Source organism: Fukomys damarensis, unplaced genomic scaffold (genome assembly GCF_012274545.1).
Source record: "Fukomys damarensis isolate Sample0158 unplaced genomic scaffold, DMR_v1.0_HiC HiC_scaffold_1, whole genome shotgun sequence".
Lineage (NCBI taxonomy): Eukaryota > Metazoa > Chordata > Mammalia > Rodentia > Bathyergidae > Fukomys > Fukomys damarensis.
In genome coordinates, this window is record NW_022900913.1 from 10,987,407 (window position 1) to 11,011,147 (window position 23,741).

At 53.1% G+C, this 23,741-nt stretch overlaps 1 protein-coding gene across 1 annotated transcript in view; it reads right to left on the minus strand.

Moving 5' to 3' along the window:
• The window catches only part of Ankh (ANKH inorganic pyrophosphate transport regulator), a 133,148-nt gene that overhangs the window by 8,809 nt on the left and 100,598 nt on the right, over positions 1-23,741 (minus strand). The window contains exons 7-8 of the mRNA XM_010631522.3: positions 22,970-23,062; positions 19,656-19,751 (exon numbers count right to left, since the gene is read on the minus strand). Of these exons, the coding sequence (XP_010629824.1) occupies positions 19,656-19,751; positions 22,970-23,062 (189 nt within the window). The remainder of the gene's footprint in view (positions 1-19,655; positions 19,752-22,969; positions 23,063-23,741) is intronic.

A 23,741-nucleotide genomic window follows, 5' to 3' on the forward strand; every position in this document is an offset into this window, starting at 1 on the left:
AAAAAAAAAAAAAAAAAAAAGGCCATCACTAAGTCCAGGAAAAATCAGAGAAGTCTAACAAAGGAAGGCAACCAGGACCCCGAAATTTATCCAGAGGATTGGACATATTATGCCTGCTTCACAGTAACAATCATCAAAGAGTGGCAGGGAGCCTACGGGAGCTGGAAGGGTCACGGCCAGAGGCAGAGGGCTGGCGGGCTACCGGTACCACTCCTCACAGAGCCAACTTCTAGGCTCCTGGTAGATTTTAAACACAGAATGGTACAGCTTTGGAAGATAACATTAAAAACACGCCAACTCCATCAAATATTTCTCTTCTTTTCCTAAAATGTAAGTGGTTCTTCTCTAAAATAAAACAATACATTAAGAAGTGAGTTAGGGTAGTGTGAAAGCAGAACACTGAAAGTTGAGATGTAACATCTTTTATGCTTGGGCTAAATTAAGTTCCATGGAATCAGGCTGGCACTATTTACTATGTCATGCTGAAACAGTTAAAAAATACCTTGGAGGATCTATTATAAATGTGTTTCACCTTATAAATGCAAGAGAGTGTTTTCCTATTATTTTCAGCATCTGGGAAGTATATCCCACCAGGTTTTTAAAAGTGGCAGATGTGCTATTATTGAATCCTACTGTGGGCTGTCCGCACTCACACCCCATTTGGACATGAAGGGGAGAGCACTCCCTTAGACCCAGCACCTTGGAGCTCGGAGACTGTACTACTCCAGTGCCCCGGCTGAGTGGCTTGTCGTGTTTTCCCACCGCAAACCTGCCTGCCTCAGAATGGCGAGCCATCACTCACAGCTGCAGCCCAGGCTGGGGGTGGTTTCATCTAACTCTAACACCAAGCATGGATGCAGTACATTCCCCATCTATACCCATCCCAACGAGCAGATGCAATCCCCCTTCCATCTTCACCCTACATTAGGCCCCAAATATTTCCCACGTCTGGAAGGAATCTGTGCCGCAGGGACCCAGAGGGCGGCCTTTTGTGTTTGCCTACTGGTCAGAATGGGAGACATGGCCACGTTCTGCTCAGAACTCCAGCTTCCAGGAGAATGGGCAGCGCGCTTTATTTCACACACAGCGGTGATATGAATGTGAGCTGATGCCACGAACACATGTTGCAGTTTCTCTGAGCTTTGCAAGATCATCGTAAAGTGGCCTTTAAGTTCTAACAAACCCAGGAGAAAGGAGAATGTAATTGCGTGTCAGAGAGAAGGATGGTGCGTGTGTGCTTCTGCAGCAAACGAGCCAGGTAATTCCTCCCTCTGGCTTCTGCACATGAATAATATTCACCCGGAGGCCTCTCACTGCCTTATAGGAAATGATCAGCCCTCCTCTGGAGAAGAAGCAAGTGCAGGAAGAGGACGCAGTGGCAGTGCATGTGCCCACATCACTTAGGACACTGGCATCGATGTCAGCCACCCGGCCAGGTGCCCACAGAACGCCCATGCTGCTAAGGGCCGATGGATCCCCAATGGGAGCTTCCTGGACAGCAGCTCACCACCCACCTCCAAAGTTCCATGGTGTGACGCGCGCTGACAGATCACTGTTTTCTCTCTGGTGTCTTCCTAAAGATCCCTTATTGAAGTCTCAGGCCACAGAGGCGCCTCTTGAGTTTTCGGCCACTAATCTTAGGTCTATGTGGGGGTTTTTAGGAGGAGGAAACTGAAAGCTGCCAGGGGCCTGAGCCTTGCGGAACACTGGTAACTACACGGGAGGGATGCTGTGCTGGTCTAAGCCGCTTTTCTCCCTCTCCTTGAGGTCTCTGCCATGCTTTGAGTATGAAAGTGCCATGTCACCTTCTGGCAAAGTCTTCACCAAGGCGATACATCTCGCACTGTGTAGAAATGGCTACATTCAACCCTAAATTGGCACGACATTGGCAAGGGCTATGATGCCCGTCTGTACGGTAGCTTTCTCTGAGCAAAGCACTGAGCCCTAGCACGGTAATCAGACCTAATTTAACCAGTCTGCTTCAGAAAACGGGGTGCTTTAGAAGTTAACCTGACTGAGAACACTTCAGGAAAAGTCACTGAGTTTACCCAGAGTGCTCTTGACTCAGAGCATGCCCTCCCAGCTGACCACGACATGCTGTGTTCTCCAAATATTTGCCGAGCCCCAGTGACATTGACTTTTCCAAACCTAATAAACCACTGGCCATGAACAGGACTTGTTCCTCTAAGCAGCTGCTGGGCTGGGTTTTCTGCTGCAGAGTTTGCTGTCAAAGCCATCTCATCAGGAAGGAGCTTTCAAAACAGAACAACCTACCCCGTGCCCAGAACTTCATTTTCCCTTTATTTTCCAATCCGAGGAACCAGGGCTCCTTGTGGAAAAATGACTCATTCTAGAACTAGGTTTGAGGATATTTAAGATAATCATCCTGGAGTAACTCTAGTGCCAGAAAGTAAGGGAAGTGCTCAAAACAAAGCAATGGGACAGGCCAAAGGGACCCAGAAAGGGCACCCCGTGGCCAAAACTGACAAATAAAAACTGCAGTATTGAATTACACATCAAAATACAAACACGCCCAGGTCCATACTGATATAAACAGACAAATGGAGGAGGGGACAAGTGCACTCAGAATTGCAAGTGTTTCACTGGCTTTTCCCTAAGGTGGGCGGTGGCCCATGCCTTGTGCCCTTTAAGTGTGGGCCGACTGTGGCAACTTTCTTCTAAAGAGCACAGCATGGAAAGGTACAAAGCAGCAGCCGGACAGACCAGAAACCTGCCGGACGTCGCTCCCTCGGCCAGGTGATCAATGGCAAAGTCGATGGGGATGACTCACGTTGAGAGGATTTGGACTGCGGCTCAGAGAAGCCAGCTGCTGGAGAACAGGGAGGCCATGGCAGTGGGAAGCCACTTGTGCGTGTCCTTGAGAACTCTGTTCCACAGGGACACCGCCCAGAGCTCTGCTGGGGCTTCCTTTCCATAAGCAGATGGACCATACTTCTGCGGAACTTACAGGGCTCTCTCCATTATCCCCAACAATCAGGATTTGGCATTAAAGGAGAGATTCTTATCCTCTGCAGTTATAAAAAGACAAAAGCATGCAGCTGTTCTGGATTAAATAGTTGTGCCTGACGCCATTTTCACTTGGAGTTTTACCCAGAAAGAGAAGTTTAAATCTGCCCCTGGGAAAGTTGGTGGGGAACCCGAGCACAGACCACGAGGAGACCGATGGTCTGGAGCATGCTTCCGCCACCTGCTGGCCTGGCTCGAACCCTAAACCTATGGGTTCTCTGTAGTTAGCTCTGCGCAGGTTTCTCTACACTTCCTCACCTCTGCCATGGGATGGAGCCTCCGCAGAGCGGTCTGCCACTCTCTGAGAAAAGGACCTGACTTCCTAGAGCCAATCAGCACCCTGCCTCTCTCACTGAGAAAGTCACACCCCGCACCAAAGCTTCTCCCTGGGCCTGACACACTGCCCATGACCTGTCCACGTCTGCTATTATTGCTGTGAGGGGTTCCCAGGACTGCAGAAAAATGTCAACAGTGGAGTCATCTGAAGGTGGCAAGTTGGGAATGACTTCATTTTTCCACAAAGAATACCAATTAAAAAAAAAATAAGGGAAGCCAGGTGTGGTGGCGCATGCCTGTAATCCCAGCACTCAGAAGGCTGAGGCAGGAGGATCACTGTGAGTTTGGGGTCAGCCTGAATTACACAGCGAGACCTTGTCTCACAAAAACAAAACAAAGCAAAACAAAAAACAAAACACAAACCCCCCACAAAATTAGTTTTAAATAAAGCAACTCCTTTATGTGTCTGTGGCAGGGATGTGAGATGTCATGTTTCCAGGGCAGGGACAGCTCCCATCTTAACAGTTCCCAGGCACTCCACTGAGGCCACACTGCTGTGACACAGCGGGGGTGCAGGGACCCAAACCGGGCGGGTTGCTAAGATAACACGCACTCCTTTCTTGCTTGGCTTCTCAGCGGATGTGGACCTCAGAAACACTGCTAGGCCTTTGACTCTGTGCACCCCCAGCCTTGGTGGCTGTGTGTGTGCGCCTTGAAGAGTTCTGCAAGTCATGTCATGACTCTGCTCTTGCTCAGAGAGAGATGCGAGCCATAGCAGGCTGTAGGTGGAGGAGAGACACGATCAGATTCATGTGGTGACAGCCCGGCTGCGTGGGCAGAAGCAGAGAGCCCTGTCAGGAGCTACTCTGATCTAGAAGAGAACCTGCAGGGCGTGGCCAGGGGGGCAGCGAGACTGGTCTGATCCGGAAGAATGGAGGCTAAGGGAGCCGCAGGGTCGAGGGAGAAGCGTGCACAGGAAAGGGGCTGGCGGAGTGACATCGCGGGGCGGGAGGTGAGGCCTGTCCCTGCCTGTTTCTTATGTGGAGTCAGAGGTCCTTTCTAAGACCGACACTGTGACAAGTCACTACCTCGTGCACCGTCAGGACAGACAGCGCTGGGGCGCACCCGGCTGGGGAGCAAAAGGCTGCGCTCCCACAGGAAGGGATCTGTGCTTCAGGCTGCCGCTGCCGAGGACAAGGGTGACCTGTACACGCCCGAGAGACAGCGGGCGAGAGGGTGGGAGCGGAGCAGGCGGGAAGCTTCTGAGGAAGGACACGGTGATGCTGCAGTGGCCAGGGGTGGGCCCTTTGGAAAGGGAGGCCGGCAGAGCTTTAGTAGACTTTAGTACCCCCATCTGTTCCGGAGAAGAGGGCAGAGCTTGGCTCCCTGCACCGGGAGTCAGACAAGCATGTGACACAGTGTTTATGTGGAACCGTATTCCCCACCTGGCTCGTTGATAATCATCCTTATTACTGACAACTATCTAGAATAATTCCACAAGAGAGTCCTTGTCAGCACCACTGGTCACGGTAGAAAAATGAGCATTTTCGATGCAGTTCTATAATCTTTATCTAAAGTGTGAGAAAACAATCAGCTCGGCTGTGGTTTAGCTTTAACGAGACTGTCAAATACATACCCTTCCTGAACACACTCGGTGTCTTTCACATCTGAGACCCCCCAAAATTCTTAGCAAGGTACAAGTGCTGGGCGGAGAAAACAACCTCCATCAACAGCAGGGGGCGCCATGCACCAAACCCGCCGAGGGAGCGGGGAGAAGGTTCCAGTTCACAGAAGAGTGAGTTCTGTGATGGATGCTGGCCACATGAAGGTACTCAACTACACGGTCAGAAGTGGTTATGATGGCAATTTCAGGTCGTGTCGTTCATCACAATTTAAAATTTTTAAAAAGATCAAAACTTTACATAACATGCTCATCTATCTGCTGTTTTAATAATATCAACGTGGGTTTGCTTAGGTATCTTATTCTGAGAGTTGAAGTTGGGCTTTAAGGGCTGGTCTTAATTATTTAAATCTCTCCTGACCTCCCCCCAACTGCCAAGAAACCCTCAAATCTACAAGGCATTGTGACAGAAGGGAGAGAAGAGCTTCCTAGGCAGAAACCTTACTAGCTCAGTCACTTGACACAGGCCAGCAGCTTTCCATAGGTTATTTCATGCAACCCTCAAAACCTCCCCGGATAGTGGCCTTATTCTTTGCTCCTCTCCAGTGAAACACAGACCCCACACAAGGGGACCTGGGACAGCAACTTGTCCCAAATCACCTGTTGGCAAGGGTGGGGCGGAAACTTCAACCCTGAGATTTATAAACCTCTTCTGGTTTCTGGGATGTCCTGAGGCTCTAGAATGTTCCTGCCCATCGGAACACAGTGCCTTGGCTTGAGAAAGTGGTGAACTCTGTTCATTTACCTTGGTCCTTTTTTCCATCCCCCGTGCACAAGAGAGTCATTTTCCTCCCGGGACAATGGCAACAATGAGGCAGCAGTCTCCACCTTGGCGCGGGGGCAGCCAGCGGAAACAAAGGCTCACAGAGGCTGCCTTTGTTGGGGACAAAGCGCCAGCATGGCACGGGGCTGGACCAGGCCCTGGATGGTCCGGGTGGCTGACAGCTGTGCCCGAGGGTGTCTGGCGACAGCAAGGCAAGCCTGGTCATTCTCGGGAGCCCAGCTTCACATATGGGAGACAGGGACCTCTGATCAAGGCCTTGGTTTTTACGGTGGGCTTGGATCCTGCCTTTCTAGCCCACAATCTGAGGGCTCAGAATTAATGTGCTTTACAGAGGCGCAGCTTTGTCCAGATGACAAGATGCAGCCAAGACCCCAGAGTTCTCAGCGTGATCGGAGCCCTGCGCCCCGCCCATTAAACATGGGTAGCAGTAAGGAAGGGAGCTGGAGCAGCTCGTCCCGACCTGCAGGGTGACAGAGGGCCCTTGCATTATGAAAAGAGCCTCCTACCTGGGGAAACTGAGGACACAGAGGCAGGCCTCTGATTGCTAGGCCAGGTGTTTTCCCCTGCCTTGCTTCTTGTGAACAGGGACTTAGGGATGAGACTGAGATCCCCCAGAAGCAGGTGGCAGCCAGGCCCTCCCCTCGGGGGATTAGGCACTCGAAATACTGGCTGTGTCCTGACCTTGCTGTCTTGTAGAGCCAGAGTCCTTATTTGGGGTGTTGCAAGGGGGCGCTCTGAGGACCTGTCCACTGTGGGCAGCACCATCAGTAGGGTGTCTATATTATGGACAGCTAAGTTAGGCAGAAATCCTACAGGCAGGCAGATGGGGCTGGGCCTTAGGGAGAGTCAGCACAGAAGATGCAAACACACTACAGCTGTGACTGCAGGCGCATCCACGGGAGGCCAGGTATCCGGATAAAGAGGAGATGACCAGGCTTCCGTACCACCCCCGGGATGAGATAAACAGGAACACCTGGCCTAATGGAGTCCAGAGAGATGTCAGTCACCTTGGTGGGCAACCAAGACCCTCGGACCCATCCTCTCTTGAGAAGTCCTTTGTTCCTTCTGTGCACACTTGCTACGTAACTTGCTTCCCCACTGGATCACTATTACCTAAGCGACTATACTTGTAACCTTACTGGTTGATTGGGGCTTTAACCCACATTGTACCCTGTGGTTGTGCTTTGTAAAACTTCCCCTGTGAAGTGGGGTCCTGGACCACCCATTCTGGACCCCTCCTCCTCCCAGGAGCTATATCTCTCAATAAATATTTCCTACTCCTTAACTTCTGTTCTTCCTTAGAATTCATCCTTTAATTTTGGGGAACACGAACTCGGCATATTTGACATCTACAAGGTTGGGAGTTATATTATTTCCCCTATGTCATTTGGAGAGGTCCGATACCATTCTTACGGCATTCTTGGTGCACCGGCTGGGGATTGAACCCGGATCTCCTGTGTGGCAGATGAGAATTCTACCATTGAACCTCCAAGAATATCTGCACCTCATGGAAAGGGCATGAGTCACAGGGAGGACCAACTGCTCCCTTCTCTTACTTGTCTACCCTCCTCCCCTGCCGGAAGCGCTGACGCTTTAGGACCCAGATGTTCTGCAGCTGCGTGGTGCCTGCTCCCGGGTGCCACCTGGGCTCCTCAGGCCTCTGCTGGGCAGTGAGGCAGTGAGCAGGGGCAGTTAGCTGTGCAGTGGTTCATGCCTGGGCTTCTTTTCCCCGAGGCGCCCAGGAGGGGACTTCTACAGACCCTGTGGTCACCCTCTCCTCTCTTGCAGCTCCAACTTCACCCTCCCAGCCAGACTGACCCTGGGAAGCTGGGAGGAGACGGTGAACAACCTAGTAAGGAGACCTAGGAGCTGGGCCTGCAGTCACCCACTGGTAGCTGAAAACAGGATGGAGCTCCGCACCTCTGTTTTCCTTTTGCAGCATCTCCTTTTTACTTTAAACCCCGGGTCAGGTCCCTACTCAGCTCTGTATGCAGGCGCGCTAGTCCCTCAAGGAGCATCTGGAACACAAGGTTATTCGCCCTCATCATGCCTTGTCTGTCCTTCCAGCCTGAGGACACCAAGAGTAGTCATTTTCAGGACTGACAGGCACATCCAACTGCCAGTCTGGACTTACACCGTCCAGTTCCTGGAGAGTCCCTAGAAGTCTCCCAAACCTATAATCACCTTGGGTTCTGGGAAAAGCAGAGTCTCACAGAGCACCCCGTGATGACGTCAGCGTCCACAAGCAGAAGCGACTCCCCATGACTGACAGGACCGAGGCGCCCCACCAAGCAAGGGCGCTCAGCTCACAGGAAATGAACGGCTCTTCCAGCCATAGGGATTGCTCCCAGCCAGGAAACCAGGACTGAGACAGTGATCAGCCGGACCCTGGCCCACCACAGCACCCCATGAACTGCTTCCTTCCGGCTGTCGTGGGCCAATCTCAGCTAATGCACGCGTGTTGTTTTTTTCCCCATTCTCCCTGACTTTCCAGCTCTGCCTTATAAAATCTCCCGATGCCTCTCCCTGACTTACCCTGAAATTCCCTTCCTATGTTGAGCGTCCACAAACCTACTCCATGGGGAGAGGTACGGTGCCCATTTCCTCTTTGCGGGTCTTCCTTGGACCCCACCTGGTGACAGCCTCACTGGACTGATTCTGACAGCAGGAGAAGGACGCGGTCACGCGAGAGGGTGACAGTGATCTCTTTGAATTCAGAGCCAGGGAAATTTAAAAAGGAATTAAGGAACAGACAGAGGCATCATTAGTGGATAAAAGATGAGTATGATCTAACAGTGCCACAGAATCTCCACTCACGGAGAAGAGGCCAGCGAGGAGGAAGCTGCTCTGATGAGGTTGACGCTCCCGTCGTGGAGGGTGTGGAGGGGCCAGCAGAACCTGCCCCTCTCACTCTGGCTGCCACCCGCTGTCTCCCAGGTGACAGCTAGACCTGCCTCCTTCCAAGGCTTCTGCCCTCCCGGACAGATCCAATGGGTGTCAATGTGCCAGACATCAAAGGGCACTGTCCACCTGGGAGAGGCAGGAGGAGGCACCGGCCAGCCAGCAAGCATGGTGGGCACTGGAGGTGGCAGCCACAGTGACGGATGGAGGGGCCCAAGTGGTCATGTCCCCAGGAGCAGCAGCTGGAGTGGAGGACACAGAGAGGCCTGTGGGGTGTGGTCCAGAGGGGATGCAGCTGCTTCCCAGACGGCCTGGGGCAAGGTGAGCACAGAGAAGGGTGGCATGGGGTGGCTCGGGCACTGCTAGGAAACCCGGGGAGAGTGGGAAGGGAGTGAGGGCCCGGACAGGCTGAGAGGGGAAAGCGCTAAGGTCAGGGAAAAGTGCTTCCAAAGTGTGCTCTGCAGATGAAGAGAAGGGAGAAAGAGCCGTCCCGGCCGGCCAAAGTGAGTTCCAAACCCCTCCTTCTCCACAGAGGGGGTGTCCCCCAAACTCACACGGCAGGTTAATGGTCACTCTTAACGGTACTGATGGGTGGGACCCTGCAGAGGTGTTTGGGGTGCAGGCTCTGTCCTCAGGAGAGGATGGGCGGGAAGCAGGCCCCGCTGGATGCTGGCCCTCCCTCCCTCTGCCACCTCTGGGCCTCCAGAACCAGAAGAATAATCCTCCGTCCATTATAAATGGCCCAGCCTGCTGTTCTGCCACTGCAACACAAGACTGAGTAAGACAGAGGACCCTGCAACCCAGGAGGAGCAGGAAGGTGGGTAGGAGGGATCTCAAGACAACACGGAGGAGGCACAAGGTTTTGGCAACCACTTTGGGCCCGTGCAGGCTCAGGCCCCTTCACACACAGGGGCCAAGGGTGATGACGCCAGAGACCTCAGGCTCAGCAAATGTTCCAGGGGCCGACTCCAGCCAGGCTGCCTGCCCAGTTACCGTCAGCTGGGCCTCACCAGCTCTGTGTCTGTCCTGACCACGGTGCCGCAGCCCTGGGCTTCCCGGTGAGAGCTGGGTCACAAGCAGTCTGCCCTAGTCCACACCGCCCAGCCGGACTGACCTGACTTGGATTTGGTGTTCAGAGACGGGGGAGCAGAGGGGGAAGAGGGGAGGGAGGGGAAGGTAAGGATTAGAGGGGGAGGGGAAGGAGGAGTAGGAAGCGGGGCATGACGGCACAAGGCTGAGGCAGGAGGATTCCCAGTTCTGTTCAAACCCAGACAAGTTATCAAGATGCTGTCTCAAAAAAAAACAAAAGGAGGATGGAGCAGGGATGCAGCTCAGCATGAAGGTGCTGGTTCAATCACCAGTACCACACACACACAGAAGAAAGGGGAGCTGATGAGGCGTCATCTTGCCCTGGGCTCTCCCCCAGGCAGCCCTTCCCACAGTGGAAGCACCTTTCACACCTGTTCTGGGCGCGGACCAACCTGTGTCTACAGCAGGCCAAGGCCACACATGGGGAGCGCTGGGAAATGGGCCCCTGTGCATTCCGCTGACCTTCACGTGGTCCCCATAGGACCTGTGCACCAAAGGTCACCACCAGTGCCTCCTCCTCTCAGCCTTATCCCCAGTGTCTTCCTTCCCTCCGAAGCTCAGGTAGCACCTGGATTCGGCTGCGCAGGGGCCGCTCACAGAGCTGTTCCCTCTCTGGTACCCACAGGCTTCCCTGGACACCAAGTGTCCGATGCAGGGTCGTGAGGTGAGGTACGTGGTGGGCCCTGAGTGCCTTCACACACGGCCTTGTAAGAAAGGGGCAGAGGGAGGCTTGACGCGTCACACACCCACGAGGTGGCTGTGGGAAGAGGGAGACCTGGGCCCCAGTGGTGCGAAGGTGCTACCAAAGGGTGATACCTCTGTGGCCAGCGAGCCTGCGACACCACAGCTTTAGGCCAGGAGCTGGATCTGGGTTTCCCCTCCAGCACCACGAAACAGCAAGTTCCCTTTTTTAGGCTACCAAGTTTACAGTAACGGGTTACTGCAGTGAGGGAGTGAACGAGCCGGTGCGTTCACAGCCCCGCCCTGTCACAGAACAAAGCCCACAGCAGAGACGGTGTCTCTAGCACAGGGTAGAACCCATGCCGGGCATGAGGCAGGGCCCTGGCAGGGGCCAAATACGGCACAGACGTGTGTGCTTTTTATTGGGGCCTGGGGACCAGGCGCAGAGAGTCGCCGAGCCGTGCCTGTGCAGGGACAGAGGACACAGGTGAGGACGGTGCCCTCGGAAGCGCTCATGTGGCTCGGTGGCCAGGCAGAGGCCCACAGGCTCCCAACACGCACAGCCCAAGGCCTCCGCAAGGCAAACTCACTGGCCTGGGGGCTGCTCCGGGCCCAACCTTCTTGGCAGGTGAAATCCCTGGCTGCTGCCCGCTTCCTCCCTGCTGTGTAGGCAGAGTATTGACCCTGGGCTTCCCTTGGTCTGTGCTCAGCAGCCTGGGGTATCTGATGCTTCTGGGGGTGATGAGCTGCAGGGAGAAAACGTTCCACTGTCCCACGTGCCCGTGGGAGACCCGTCTGCAGACGGCAGGGACCTACAGGGGCAATGGAGAAGCACAGCCCAGGTCTGAGCTAAAGTACGAGGCATCCCAGCACGAGAACACTTCGAGCTCGTGGGTGTGCTGAAGTGGGAGTGTCGTAAGATTCTAAGGTGGACAGATGGCAATGTGTCTTTGCTGTCATAAATTTAATTTTAAAATTCACTGTATACTTTGATAACCCTTTGTATCTATAAAAGGACTGAGTTCTCTGTGTGTATGTATAATATATATATATGTATTTGTTTCACTAAATTCTTCACTGGCATCAAATATGCCAACAGCCATTTGTCCACACATGGCCACCTCGTCCACACCCTAGATCCTGTGCACTGGGGCTGTGCCCATGACGGGAGCGCTGGGCTCTGGGTTTGACGAAGCCACCACCCCTGCAAAGTCCTCATAAAGGGGGTGATTCTTATCTTCTCCGGGGGCACCGGAGAAATAGCTTGCATTCCACAGGGATGTCCCCAAAGCCACTAAGCCAGGAGCCGTGCCAGGCCCCAGGGCTCCGAGCCCGTAGCCCTCAGCACCGCCCTATGTGGCCCCCGAATCCAGCTCGGCCCCGCCCCTCCCAACATGCTCCTGTGCCCATGGAGCAGCGTGGCGGCGGCCATGGATGTGCGAGATCAGAGGGGTCGCGTCCAATTCATCCGCCCGCACGGCAGCTAAGAGCCCTCTTTAAGGGGCTCACGGGAAGGTCGCTGCCAAGCGGTGCTCGCAACTCATGGCTGGCAGGTTCTCCAGGCCTGCCCGCTGGGTGTGTGCAGTTGCCCAGCGACACACTGTGGATCTTTTGGGCTTGCTCTGCTGGTGGGCAGAAGGGACCAGAGGACCCCCAGAATAATTTCTTGGCACCACATAAACCTGTTTCCTGGGCCTAAACAAGTGAGTCAGGCAGCAGTGAGCTTTTAAGAGAAAAAGAAGAAGGAAGGGTGGTAGTACAGGCCTGCAATCCAGGGACTCAGGAAGCTGAGGCAGAAGGATCTTCACGTTTGAGGCAAGACCTTGTCTCATGAAGGCAGGGAGGCTGAGAATGTAATTCAGAGGGTGGGGGGGCGCACTATTGGCTACTGATCTCCTTTGGAGTTAGACCTATTAATCCATCCTTGAGCTTAAAGCTCCTTTGCTTCCCAGGCTGGTTCTAAGTGCTGCTGGCCAGGGCAGGGATCCCCCCAACTACTGACCTCTCTGCCCAACCACAGTGGGTTCTGACTGTTTCCTTGTTCCTTGGTCAGTGGTGTCGACTTCAGTAAACAGCACGATGGCCCCCTGGCACCTGATCAGCTGTCTCGGGTCCCCAGTGTGCTCCTTTCACACCGCCAATGGTAACTCTGCCTATTTAGTAGTTTTTGAGATAATTTATTTAAAAAAAATAGCTGGAGACAGCTTCCCAGGGTTTGCCCCACCTGCCCAAGTCAATAGATCAGGTATTTCGGCCTGGGACAGACAGCCATGCAGTGGGGCCTAAGTGCTGGCAGTGCCCCCTTCAGACTGCCCGGGAACTGTCCCAGGATCAGGGCAGAGGCGGCTGAGCTGCTGTCCCTTCCTGCGCACTGTATTTCAGCTGAGCTCGTGAAACACTGTTGCGAACTGCTAGGGAGACATCCAGAGGCGCTGTTCCTGCTGGCAGTTAACTGGGCCCCACAGTGTCCTTTGGCCATGGCCATGGTTGTGGACAACGGCTGAGGCTGGGTGGCTGTGAGGATGAGCGGAGACACAGCGTGCGCCGGCCATGTGAAGCCTGCAGCACCGAGACCCTGCCAGCCGGAAGGCCACCACTGGATGTGGGTCTCTGACCTCAGCGCTCCAGAGCAGACGGCCAAAATAAACCACCTTCCAGCCAGGTACAGCGTGCACACCGGTCATGCCAGCAGTGAGGAAGGCTGAGGCAGGAGGCTCGCACATTCAAGTCTCACCTGGGCAACTGAGATAATCTCAGAATAAAACTAAAAAGGGCCGAGGGTGCAGCGCGGTGCTTCAGAGCCCAGGGTTTCAATGCCCAGGACTGGAAACAAACAAAAGTGAAACAACCAACCAACAAACATAAAAGATACCACTTTTCATTAAAATTTACCAAATTTGTGGTTTTGGGTTACTGGCAACGGGACGTGTACTAATACGTCTCTAGGTGGGGAAAAGTGGGAGACTGGTGCTCAGTTCTGTCAGGGGCCGTGACGCTGATGAGCCCCTCTTTCCAACAGGCCATTAGATAGACATAATGAAGCCTGTAATTGCAGACACAGTGCCGAGGGCAGGCACAGCGCTCCCCAGCAAATCCCTACACACAGAGCGTCCGGAACAGCATCATAGCAGGGTCTCACGCGAACCACGTGAGAGCTGAGTGGCTGACAGGCTGCTTACCCTGCCTGGGTGGCCCTAGAAGAGGATGAGACGGTGCTTTTCTCTTAGAAACACAACCCCTGACCAGGGAGCTTGGAGCAGGAGCAAGGCACGGTTACCATGGCGCAGTCCACTGCTGAGGAGGCTGCGATGGGGCGGGAGGGCTGCACTTCGCTGGGGCCAACCCCAGCCTCTGCCGGCCCTGGCCGGCTGAGCTCTCCTCTCACAGTGTGCTCCCCTCTGGGGGAACACGGCTCACCCCGGCTCTGCTTGGGAGCCTACCTTCCGCCTTCATAACCTTGCCTCTAAATAAGCTCACATTATTTTGTTTTTGTTTTTGTTTTTGTACCAGGGATCGAACTCGGGACCCTGAGCTTGTGTGGCAGGCGGCAGAAGCCCTGAGATAAATCCCTGGCCCTTTAAACTCACATTCTGAGGTCCTGCACCTCACCCAGCAGACTCAACTCCACTGTCCCATCGGGACAGAAGCTCCTGGCTCCACAGTCCACTTTACTCCCTCATGGATGCAAAAGGCAAAAAGTCTTCACTACTAAGAGCTGCTGACCTCAGCTGCCCCCGTATCCTCTGTGTGAGGCAGTGTAGACCTAGGGCATCCCGACAAGCTGCCTTCTCCCTGCCTGCATGACCGTGGCCCCCACCACCCCAGCAGCCACTGTGTGATGCTGCAGGAGGCCAGCAGGTTGCAGTCTGGGGCCTGGCACACATGCCTGAACAGGCACTGTCTGAGCGAGTGTGCGGAGCCTGCTGAGAACGTCCACACCCGCCTTCCTGACATGGGTCAGCCCAAATCCCCTGCGAAGTAACCCATTTGGCCAACCATCAATTTGTCCAGTTTACTATTCCTGAAAATCTGTCTTTCAAAATCTCTTCTAGAATCCCAGCCACTGGGGCTGGAGGGACCAGCGAGCCTGGGCCTGGGTGAACTCCGGGGCCTCGGGGCTGTGCCCTGGCCATGTCTCAGCCCCGCTCCAAGTTGCTCCATCTTTCGGTGACAAACTCCCCTCTTGTTCTGACCGTGGTTTCTCCATCTCTCTGGCATGCAGTCTCCCTTCCCTGCTCTTTCTCGGGTTTCCTCTGGGCTGGCACGCAGAGGGAGGGTACTGGGGTCTGGTGCGGTGGGCGTCCCCTGCCCAGAGAGGCCCTGCCTGTCCACCACATGCCCTCTGGACGGACGCCCATTTCTGTTGTGCTCAAAGACACCACAGCAGCAGCCAGCCCTGTGCCCTGCATGGATTCTTCTCCCATCTCTTGGCACCAGTGGCCCGAAGCTAAAGCAGCGGGGAGCTTGAGAAGAGAAACATCCAATGTTCTCAAGATGCCGTTTGTGAAGTAAAAATGCAAACTGGTCAACTTGGAGCGGCCAAGCTGCTAAAGCTTCACTGTTTAATATGACTTGTGATGAACTACAGAAAGAGGGGTTGTTTGCTGTTGTTTTGATTTTTTGAGACAGGGTCTCACTTTGTAGTTCAGGCTGGCCCTGAACTTACTATGTAGCTCAGGTTGGCCTTGAACTCTCAGTGATCCTCCTGCCTCAGCCTCCTGAGTGAGTGCTGGGATTACAGGCATGTGCCATCACCACGCCTTTTTTAAAAAATATGTTTTGGGTGAACAGGCAAATTTGGTGAATTTAGCTGCCCAATATGCTGGCTTTCACCAAACTGGCCTGCCACTCTGATACCCATCTGGACCCTTCTCCCATCAACAGCACTTCTGGGCAGATGAGTCCCACTGGGTGAACAGTTTCTATCTTACTTCCAAATCTCGAGTCCAGGCAGGACCAGGCAGACCTCAGGGCTTGTGAGAACAGTTTCCATAGCTGAAAACTGTCAGAATGTTGCCCCCGCACCCCACGTGAGGAGGCTCCCTTCTCAAGAGCTCTCACTGCCTCCCTACCAAGGCTGTGAGCCCACACCACCCCCAAGAGAACAAGCCTTTTAGGACACGGTCACTGTGCGAACAGTCCAGTGCACAGGTGACAGGGACCGCAGCCCTGCAGGAAGGGCCAGGCTCAGGGGCCGCCTGTTCCCCAAGGCTCAGCCTCTCCCTTCATGCCCGGATCATCCCTCTGACCCGCGGTTCAGCCTCCCCGTGAGGTGACGACAAGGAAGGCTCTCGTGACATGCACAACCTCCCGAGCTGTCCAGCCAGCAGCTTCCCTGGTTTTCCTGCACCCTGAAGAGCTGGCCCGGCTACGGCCACCTGGCTGACCTTAGTCTGCATTATAGCCGCTGCCTTACTGCTACTCGGGGGCATCTGCCTGACGATCTGCAGTTTTGAAGCGAATCTTTTGGAAAGACGAAAGATATCCTGCCCCATCTGACAGTCTGAGGAGCTCAGGCAGCACCTGCTACTGAGTATGCGTGGAAGGACTGCAAGCAAGACGCAACTGGAACAGAAGCAGGAGCTGGAAATGTTCTGCCTCCCACCCCACCACCCCCGCTAGCTGCATGGAGGACACTGGCTGCTTTTCTTAAGACACAGTAATTTAAAAGTAACTTTTGGGGAAAAGTATGAGCACAGAAAAGAGTTTTAGAGCAGGAAGAGACCACCTGAACTTCAGCTGAAAATCTATATGAGGAAATACATAAATACAGACACACTACAGTATCCACCTCAAATAAGTGTCAAAAGTGATATGGTCTTATTTTTCACAGGCAAAGTCAGATGTGAATCCAGCATTCTAGAGCCGGAAAAGTGAGTCCTTCTGGATGGAACAGATGCAGTTTTGTTCTGGACAGTGTAAGTGTTCCTTTGAGATGTAGCTGGAATCACAGAGTCACTGGACAGGGGTCCCTCTCAAAGACCTGGGAACAAGAGTCGCCTCCCCAAACAGTGAGCACAGGAAGTTGTGTCAGTGTAAGGGATGCACAGGGCACTGTGGAATCACTGCAAGGCTCCTACTTCGTATGCAAAACCATAGGCTACAAGCCTGCTGTGGTGATCACGCCTGTAATCCAGCACTCTGGGAGGCTGAGGCAGGAGGACGTTAGGTTCCAGCCCAGTCTGGGAAACTTGGTGAAACTCTATCTCCAAGTAAAGAAAGCTTCGGATGTAGCTCAGGGCGAAGACTGAAAAAGTACTGGAAAAACAATCAGACCCTGGAAAGACCATGAAGCGTGATGCTCTTGAGTGTTCTATTGACTTCTGATATGTTTATTTCCAGACATTACGATGCCTGAAAAAAAATTAAAATAGAGTCCAAAGGAAAGGGCTTTTTAAGAGCTTTAAAAATAGCATAAAATGAGCATAGATAAGCAGATTGTCCCTTGCTACGTGTGTGTGATGCCTGCGTGTGTGGGGCTGGGGATCGAACCCACGTCGGAATCACCACAGCACGGTGGGTGCCTTCGTCACCCTAACCCATGGGAACAGATCAGTTGATTATTGTGCCCCCTCCATGTGTCAGTACAACAGCAGGCCCGGGGGCCGCATCACAGACCTGTGTCATGAAGTTTAGGGAGCAAGAGGGGCGGTGAGTGTGGTAGTGACATAAAAAGCCACGTGTGCATTGCAGTGACAGTTTCACGCTTACTTTAGAAGAATCTTACTTCACATCTTTACTCTGGTCCTTTTCATGACAATTCCAATCGACTCGATTGATGGAACTGCTATAAGGACACCAGATGTGAGACACTCTGTAAGCAGCAAGCTCACGCACTGAGGTTTTCAATGCTGGAAAAACTGCCGTTTCTTCGAGCACAGTGCCAAGCAGCTCAGGACGGAGGCCCAAGGACCAGTACTTGTTCCCGTTCTTTGAGAACAGTGTCCTTCACTGGACGGGGCCCCACAAGCTGGGTTCCAGCCAGTTCTATTACTGGGTACTTGGATGATTCCCTTGTCCTGCCTGAGTCATTTCCTTTTCTGAAAAATTACAGGTTCTGACTAGTGTATCTCCAAGTTCCCCTCCCACAAGGAGTTCTGAGTCTTTATTTCTAAGGTGAAAATTTACCTTGAGATGACTTCTAGCTACAGAAGGCCACTGTGATATAGGATTAAAAGAATTCAAGAAATAAAACATTTCCTTGGGAGACGTGTAGTCGTTTTTCCAGATCCTACATTATCATCATTTTAAGAAAACTGACTGCAGAGTAATTTTTTAGCAGTATAAACTGATGTCCATGAGCCATGAGAGAGGCCTGTCCTCGCACCTGACACGGTCGAGCTCTCCACTGTACTCAGCTCTTGCTGTGGGAAGCCATCTACACTGCCAGGAAAGCCATCTACACAGCGAGAGAAGACAGAGGAGTAACCTCCAGGGCAGAGACGGCCACAGCCAGGACTGGGTCTGCGAGAGCCAAGTCACAGAACCTGGCTTCGGACTCAACTCAACTTTCGACTCCAAAAGTTGAGGTCTGCTCTGGCATAGAAATTTCTCTGTTTTGCTTCCTAAAATGCTCTTTTAAATGGTTTCAGAGTTGTTCCGTGTTTTGTTAATATTTTAGGGAACCATGGAAAAACTTATCCACCACAGGAAGAGAGAATGCCCAAAAAGGAAGAGAGGGTTTGTCTGGGGTTACTGGTCTGACTCCAACGGATGTTGCCATCAGAAATCCCCCACCCACCCAGCAAAGAAGCCACGGACCGGGCTTCTGACACCCCCATTTCACAGGGACACAGTAGAGAGGGGCAGCATTGGAGGGGCCACCAAGATCATGAGGTTATCGCTTGGTGCTATGTGGGGCTCTCTTGCTGTCCCTGTCACAGTCTACTCAGCTGTTGGATGAGTGAGCAAAGACTAAGTTGTGGGTCTTGCAACAATGTTCATTAAAGGCCTAGGACATGGGCAGGACTCAATTTTGCAGAGCCAAACACTTCAGGCCTCAGCTCTGGGCTAGTCAGTTCAGAGTGTCACTGTACTTACCAGGCCTTTCTGGGAAACACTGATGTGATGTACATAAATGGAGGTGTCGCACAGGACTTAATAGGACAGGTATGGCCACAACAAGGGACAAGACCCATAATTCAGCTGGGTGCAGGTACATGCCTGTAATCCCAGCACTACGGGAGGCTGAGACAGGTGAATGCATTTGAGCCCAGCAGGGGCAACTGAGCAAGACCTTGTCTCAAAATAAAAACATAAAAATGGCCAGAGATGTAGCTCAGTGCAAAGACCCTGGGTTCAATCTCTAGAATTGCAAAAACAAAACAGAACAAGATGGAAAACATGTAATTCTTTTTATCCTCTTCTGGTTTCCATCTTTACAACCTGAACGGCACAGTCTACCATGTGAGGTTGCTTATAGTTGGTTTTTCTGCTGCTGGTGACACCTGCCATAAACCGTCTTATATACCATGCACATATATTTGGTTGTTTTCTTTGCTGTGCAAAGTCCCCCCCCGCCCCCGTACCAGGGATCAAACTCAGGACCTTGCGCTTGCAAGGCAGGTGGTGGTACCACTGAACTAAATCCCCAGCCCTACCATGCACATATTTTTGAACAGGATCTCACACATGGACTTGGCCATGAGAACTGGTAAAGGGACAGTGTGCACTGCCTATTCAAGGGTGTGCCCCCAGACACCGGCAGATGCTGGGGACAGCTTGATGTCACCCAGTCCTTCCTCGCAGAGAGACAGGGCTCGAGACCCGGCAAGGGCTGGGCAAATCAGGACAAGTAAGGTGGCTGCATCAGCACAATGCAATTAGGAGAGGAACTTTTATAGGGAGACTGAGATAGCACTGATTCCATTTGTGGAAGGGACTGCCATGGTTATAAAGCTGACTTTGGATGTTCAGAAAATGTGTTGGAAACTCCTTAGTGAGACAAGAGGAGTATTCAAATTAAAGGCAAAGTCGTCCTCTGTGGATCATGTGAGGAGTCTTGAGAAAAATACAGAAGGAGACTTTCCCTAAACACGACCTCCCTGAAGAGTAGACATTTACATCTGGGGAAGAGGCTGTTAATGAATCCAGCACAGTACACATTAGGGATACAAGAGTCCTCCCTTTCAAACAATTAATTCCCTTCGGGGGTGGCAGGACAGACAGATAGGGAGAGAGAGGGAGAGGACAGAATGGGGTACCAGGTCCCCTTACCGTCAGCGACAAGGCCATGCACACGAACGTGAACCTCTTGATGTGGGCCGACGTGACTGTGTTGCTTGTGTTTGCCAGTTTGTTGCTGGGGTTATTCTGGGGAAGAAGAGAGTGGCAGTAAGGAAGGGCTCGGCCTGGGATCTCACGAGCGTCTTGTTTTATGTGATGTGTCTGGAGCGTGCATTCAGGGATAGCCCGGAAGACAGTGGCCACGCTGGGTCTCTCGGATAGACGGCTGTCAGTTCTCAAATGCAGACAAGCACCAGACCGAACTCAGCCGAGTCAGGCCTCCCTTGGGCGCTGGACTGTCCACCTTGCCCTGCCTAGGACCTTGGCCCCAAAGCCTGCAGTTGTGGCGCCCTGTCACCAGGGTCACCTCACTAAATGCCAAGCCCTGCTCGGTGGCCTTGGCTGCTCTCTTCCCTACCAAATGGACTTACCCTGGGCACTTGGCCTTGCTGGAATGGCCCAGACCCCTTCCCTTTGTCATTTCTCCAGTTGCCTCCCAAACAGGACTCCTTGTTTTCCCCAACACATGGGGCTTTTGTTCCTCCTGCTGCTGGTCTCTCGATTCCCCAAACACCAGTCTCTTCGAGGCCCATGCCCTTCGCGGCCTGCCTGTGACCCCTGGCTTCTAGCTCTCCCTGGGCCTCTCTTTCTGATGATCCTTGGGGACATGTCTGACACCTTCTTCCCCTGCCCCATGAGGCCGTGCACCTCTGAGATCAAGCTCTATGTCTACTGCCTCCGAGGCTCTGGGGCACTTGGTGCCACCATCTTTCTTCAGCACAAGAGGCTACAGAAGAGCACCTGTTACAATGGATTGTAAGTGAATTCTTCTGAAGGCCCGTTGTCCCCTCACAGGTCACACTAACCTGAGGCTCTCTGGGTCCCACTGTGACACAGCCTTGCCCCCACCCAAGTTCCTGGCCCCGAGGCAAAAATTCACTAGGGAAGAAGAACCCCTGCCTCATTATGGAGGCGACCAGCCTAGAGCCAACAGAAATGGCCTTGGCACCCGGCTCCGCGCCCAGGCTGAGGGGACCCATGTGCACACAGTTGCTGGAGACCTTGCTGGGAAGGACGCGACTTCCCTCAGCACGGAGGCTGAGGCTGTGGGGTCTCTGTCCTCCCTTCCTATGGAGAACACTGCAGCACAAACCTCTGAGTGTCTTTTTCTTTTGGTACTGGGGATCGAAATCAGGTCCTTGTGCTTGCAAAGCAGGCAGTGGAACCACTGAGCTAAACCCTGGCCTTTCTGCAGGTCTCTCCTAACCCCACTCAGAAGCACACACATCCCAGTGTGCTGGGGCTTATCTAGGGACCCCTGGCGGTGTGAGGCGGGGCCACCCCGAGTCAGGCTACCCCACCACAGGCACAGTGTACCTGCACCAATGTGCTGCAGCCTGGTGGGACATGTTTGAAACGAATGCTGGCATCACTGTATTAGCAGGGCTGTTTCACCACACTGGTGCAAAGATCAGTTCACAGGGCGCTAAAATCACCACAGGTGTGTGAGATTCTGAATCTCTTGTCCTGGAACCCACAGAGGATGAGGACTTCCACAGCCAAGGCAGCACATTTAGGAAGTCCTCGCAGAGCCCGAGATGTTGGGGACTGCAAGGGATTCCTGTAAGTGGCTTGGCGTTGCTCACTGGCGTGTGTCGACAAAAAGGGGAGGTTTTAAAAGGGTTCACTGTGTCCTAGTTTCTGGCCAGAGGTACGCTCATTAAAGGAATTTTTCATAGCTTCTCACCTCTGTGGTTAGAAATAAAGCAACGTTTTTCTTGGCCACTCCTACTGAAGCCAGATAGTACGGTATTGTTAAGTTTTAATATTTCAAGGTGGCCCAAACCAATTTCAGATGGGACTTTCCCAGCCAGGAGGTGCTGCCACCTCAGCACCTGCTCTTGTCAGCCAGCTGCATTTCACATCCTCATTCTCTAGAGCTAGAACCAAAATCCGACAAGACTTCCATCCATCTTGGTTTTCCAGAATTTACCTCCCTACGTATGTTCCTCGAAAGGAAAGCGGTGATTTCTGTCTGGAGACTGCATTAAACCCAATGCACAGAGCACCTGTCTGGGCCCAGGGACTGCAGTCAGAGCCTTTCTTGGGAGAAGTGCTGCACCTGGGTGTTGCATGTGCCTGCAGTAGGTGTCCGGTGCTAACGTACCGGCAGCTGAGGAGGTCCACACCCACTTCCGAGAGAGGCTGCGAGTGGCGCCCTCGGCCCAGTGTGCAGGGGTGCACTTTCCAAAGCTCACACCGAGTGTGAAGGGGCCTGTCAGAGGCAGGCAACTGCTGGAAGGGAAGGGGCAAAAGCAGACTGGCCTGGCCTTGCCTGTGTGGCTTCCCAGGGCTCAGGGCCCACGGCAAGCGGAGGAGAGAGTAGGGCAGATGGTGTTCCAAGCCCAGGCTGCCGGCTCTGCCTGAGCTGACTTGCTAGGGACCCCTGACCTGCCGAGGGCTTTTCCTTGCCTCCTTTCATAGGGTTCTTTGTGGGATAAGAGAAAACAGTATCAATTCAAGACAAAACAACATGTATTAATGGTGCAAGTGGCAGGATGTTTGCTTCTCTTGCATTTAAAACATCATGTGCCACTTTTTGGTAGGTTGTATTACTATTCGTTTTAAGGTAAAAGCCTCTATGTTCCAATAAAGGGGCTGTAGTGAAACCGACATTTACTGAATTACAAACATGAGCGTCCCCACCAAGCCACAGGCTCGGCTATCATAGTCGTCATGTGCCCTCCGTCCCTTGCTGGGACCAGCAGTCGGGGGAGGGCACGGCTGCTGTCCACAGGCTTTCAGCCAGTGTAAGTTTGCACCCCAGAACCAAGCTGACAAGGTCTTGCTGCAGGACGTGTGTGAGCAGGAAGACACAAAGACAGCCGCGTGCCCATAAGCTCAAGCCCCAACTTCGTGTCTGCACCTCGGCCATCTGCTATGAAGTAGTAAGGGGCTGGCTGAACTAAAGAAATGAGCTACAATACAGAAACAAAATCTAACACATTTAGTATTTTTGAGAGTTTAATTTTCTCTTTTGCAAGTAGTTTTTCAAAATAGGAATAACCTAAAAAGTGGCTAGAGGAACGTTCAAATTGGAAAAGCGTTACATGGAGGGAAACTTCAGCCGGCCCTGTTGTTTTCAGAGGGAAGAGTTTCCACAGCTACCTTCAGCAGCCCCAGCCCTGTTAACCTGGAAACAGCAGCTGGGCTCAAGGAACAGTGAGTGCCTCTTCGGAGACCTCTGTCTATCACAGGGTAACTTTAAAAAGCATGTTTGTGACACCACTGCGCACAGGTCTCACCTTGTCAAAAGCAGGATAGACGGCGCGGATTTCTGTCAGCCAGCCGTATGGCATGTGGCCCACGGGGTACGTGGCTGTCAAAATTGCCACAGCCTGCAAGAGAAGAGCGGGCTGCGTGAGTGTGGACGTCAGCAGAAGGTCCTCCAGCAGCTGCCACAGTGACAGGGCCAGTGGCAGACCCACGCACACCGGGTGGCCCGCCTCGGCCGGCACAGGAGTGCAGATGACACACGAGAAGCCAGCGAGAAGCAGGTCCGGAGCACTGGCTGGAGAAGCCAGGGTTTCAGCCCAGGTTCCTCAGAATCGTTGCTCTTTCCACTGAGCCAGAGAGGACCCTCCAGTCTCGCCCAGTTCCTGATCTCAGAACGAGACTGGGAGCCCTCACTGCTCTCCGGCGTCTGCGCCCTGCGCACACCTCTCCGTCTTCGTCTTTCGAGGTGGCCGACACTATACATCTATCGATGGCCTTGTGTCACGCTCGCTTTCCAACTCGACTCATTCCAGGCTGCCCAGTCGGTATGGCCTGAGTTAAAATTTAATTTAATAAAGCTCATAAATGTTTCATACAGCTGTCGAGGTGTTTCCATGAAAACGAGTCTCTTATGTGCATGAAAAGGAAGGAAAATGAGGAAAATGAAAACATAGCATCTCATGATCACTGCGGCAGAGCTCTGCTCCTTAAACTCATTAGTCAAGGAGGAAGACAGGCTTCACCTCCTCTAAAGAACAGAGGAGCGGTGCCCAGCACGTGAGAATGTGGGCAAGTCTCCAG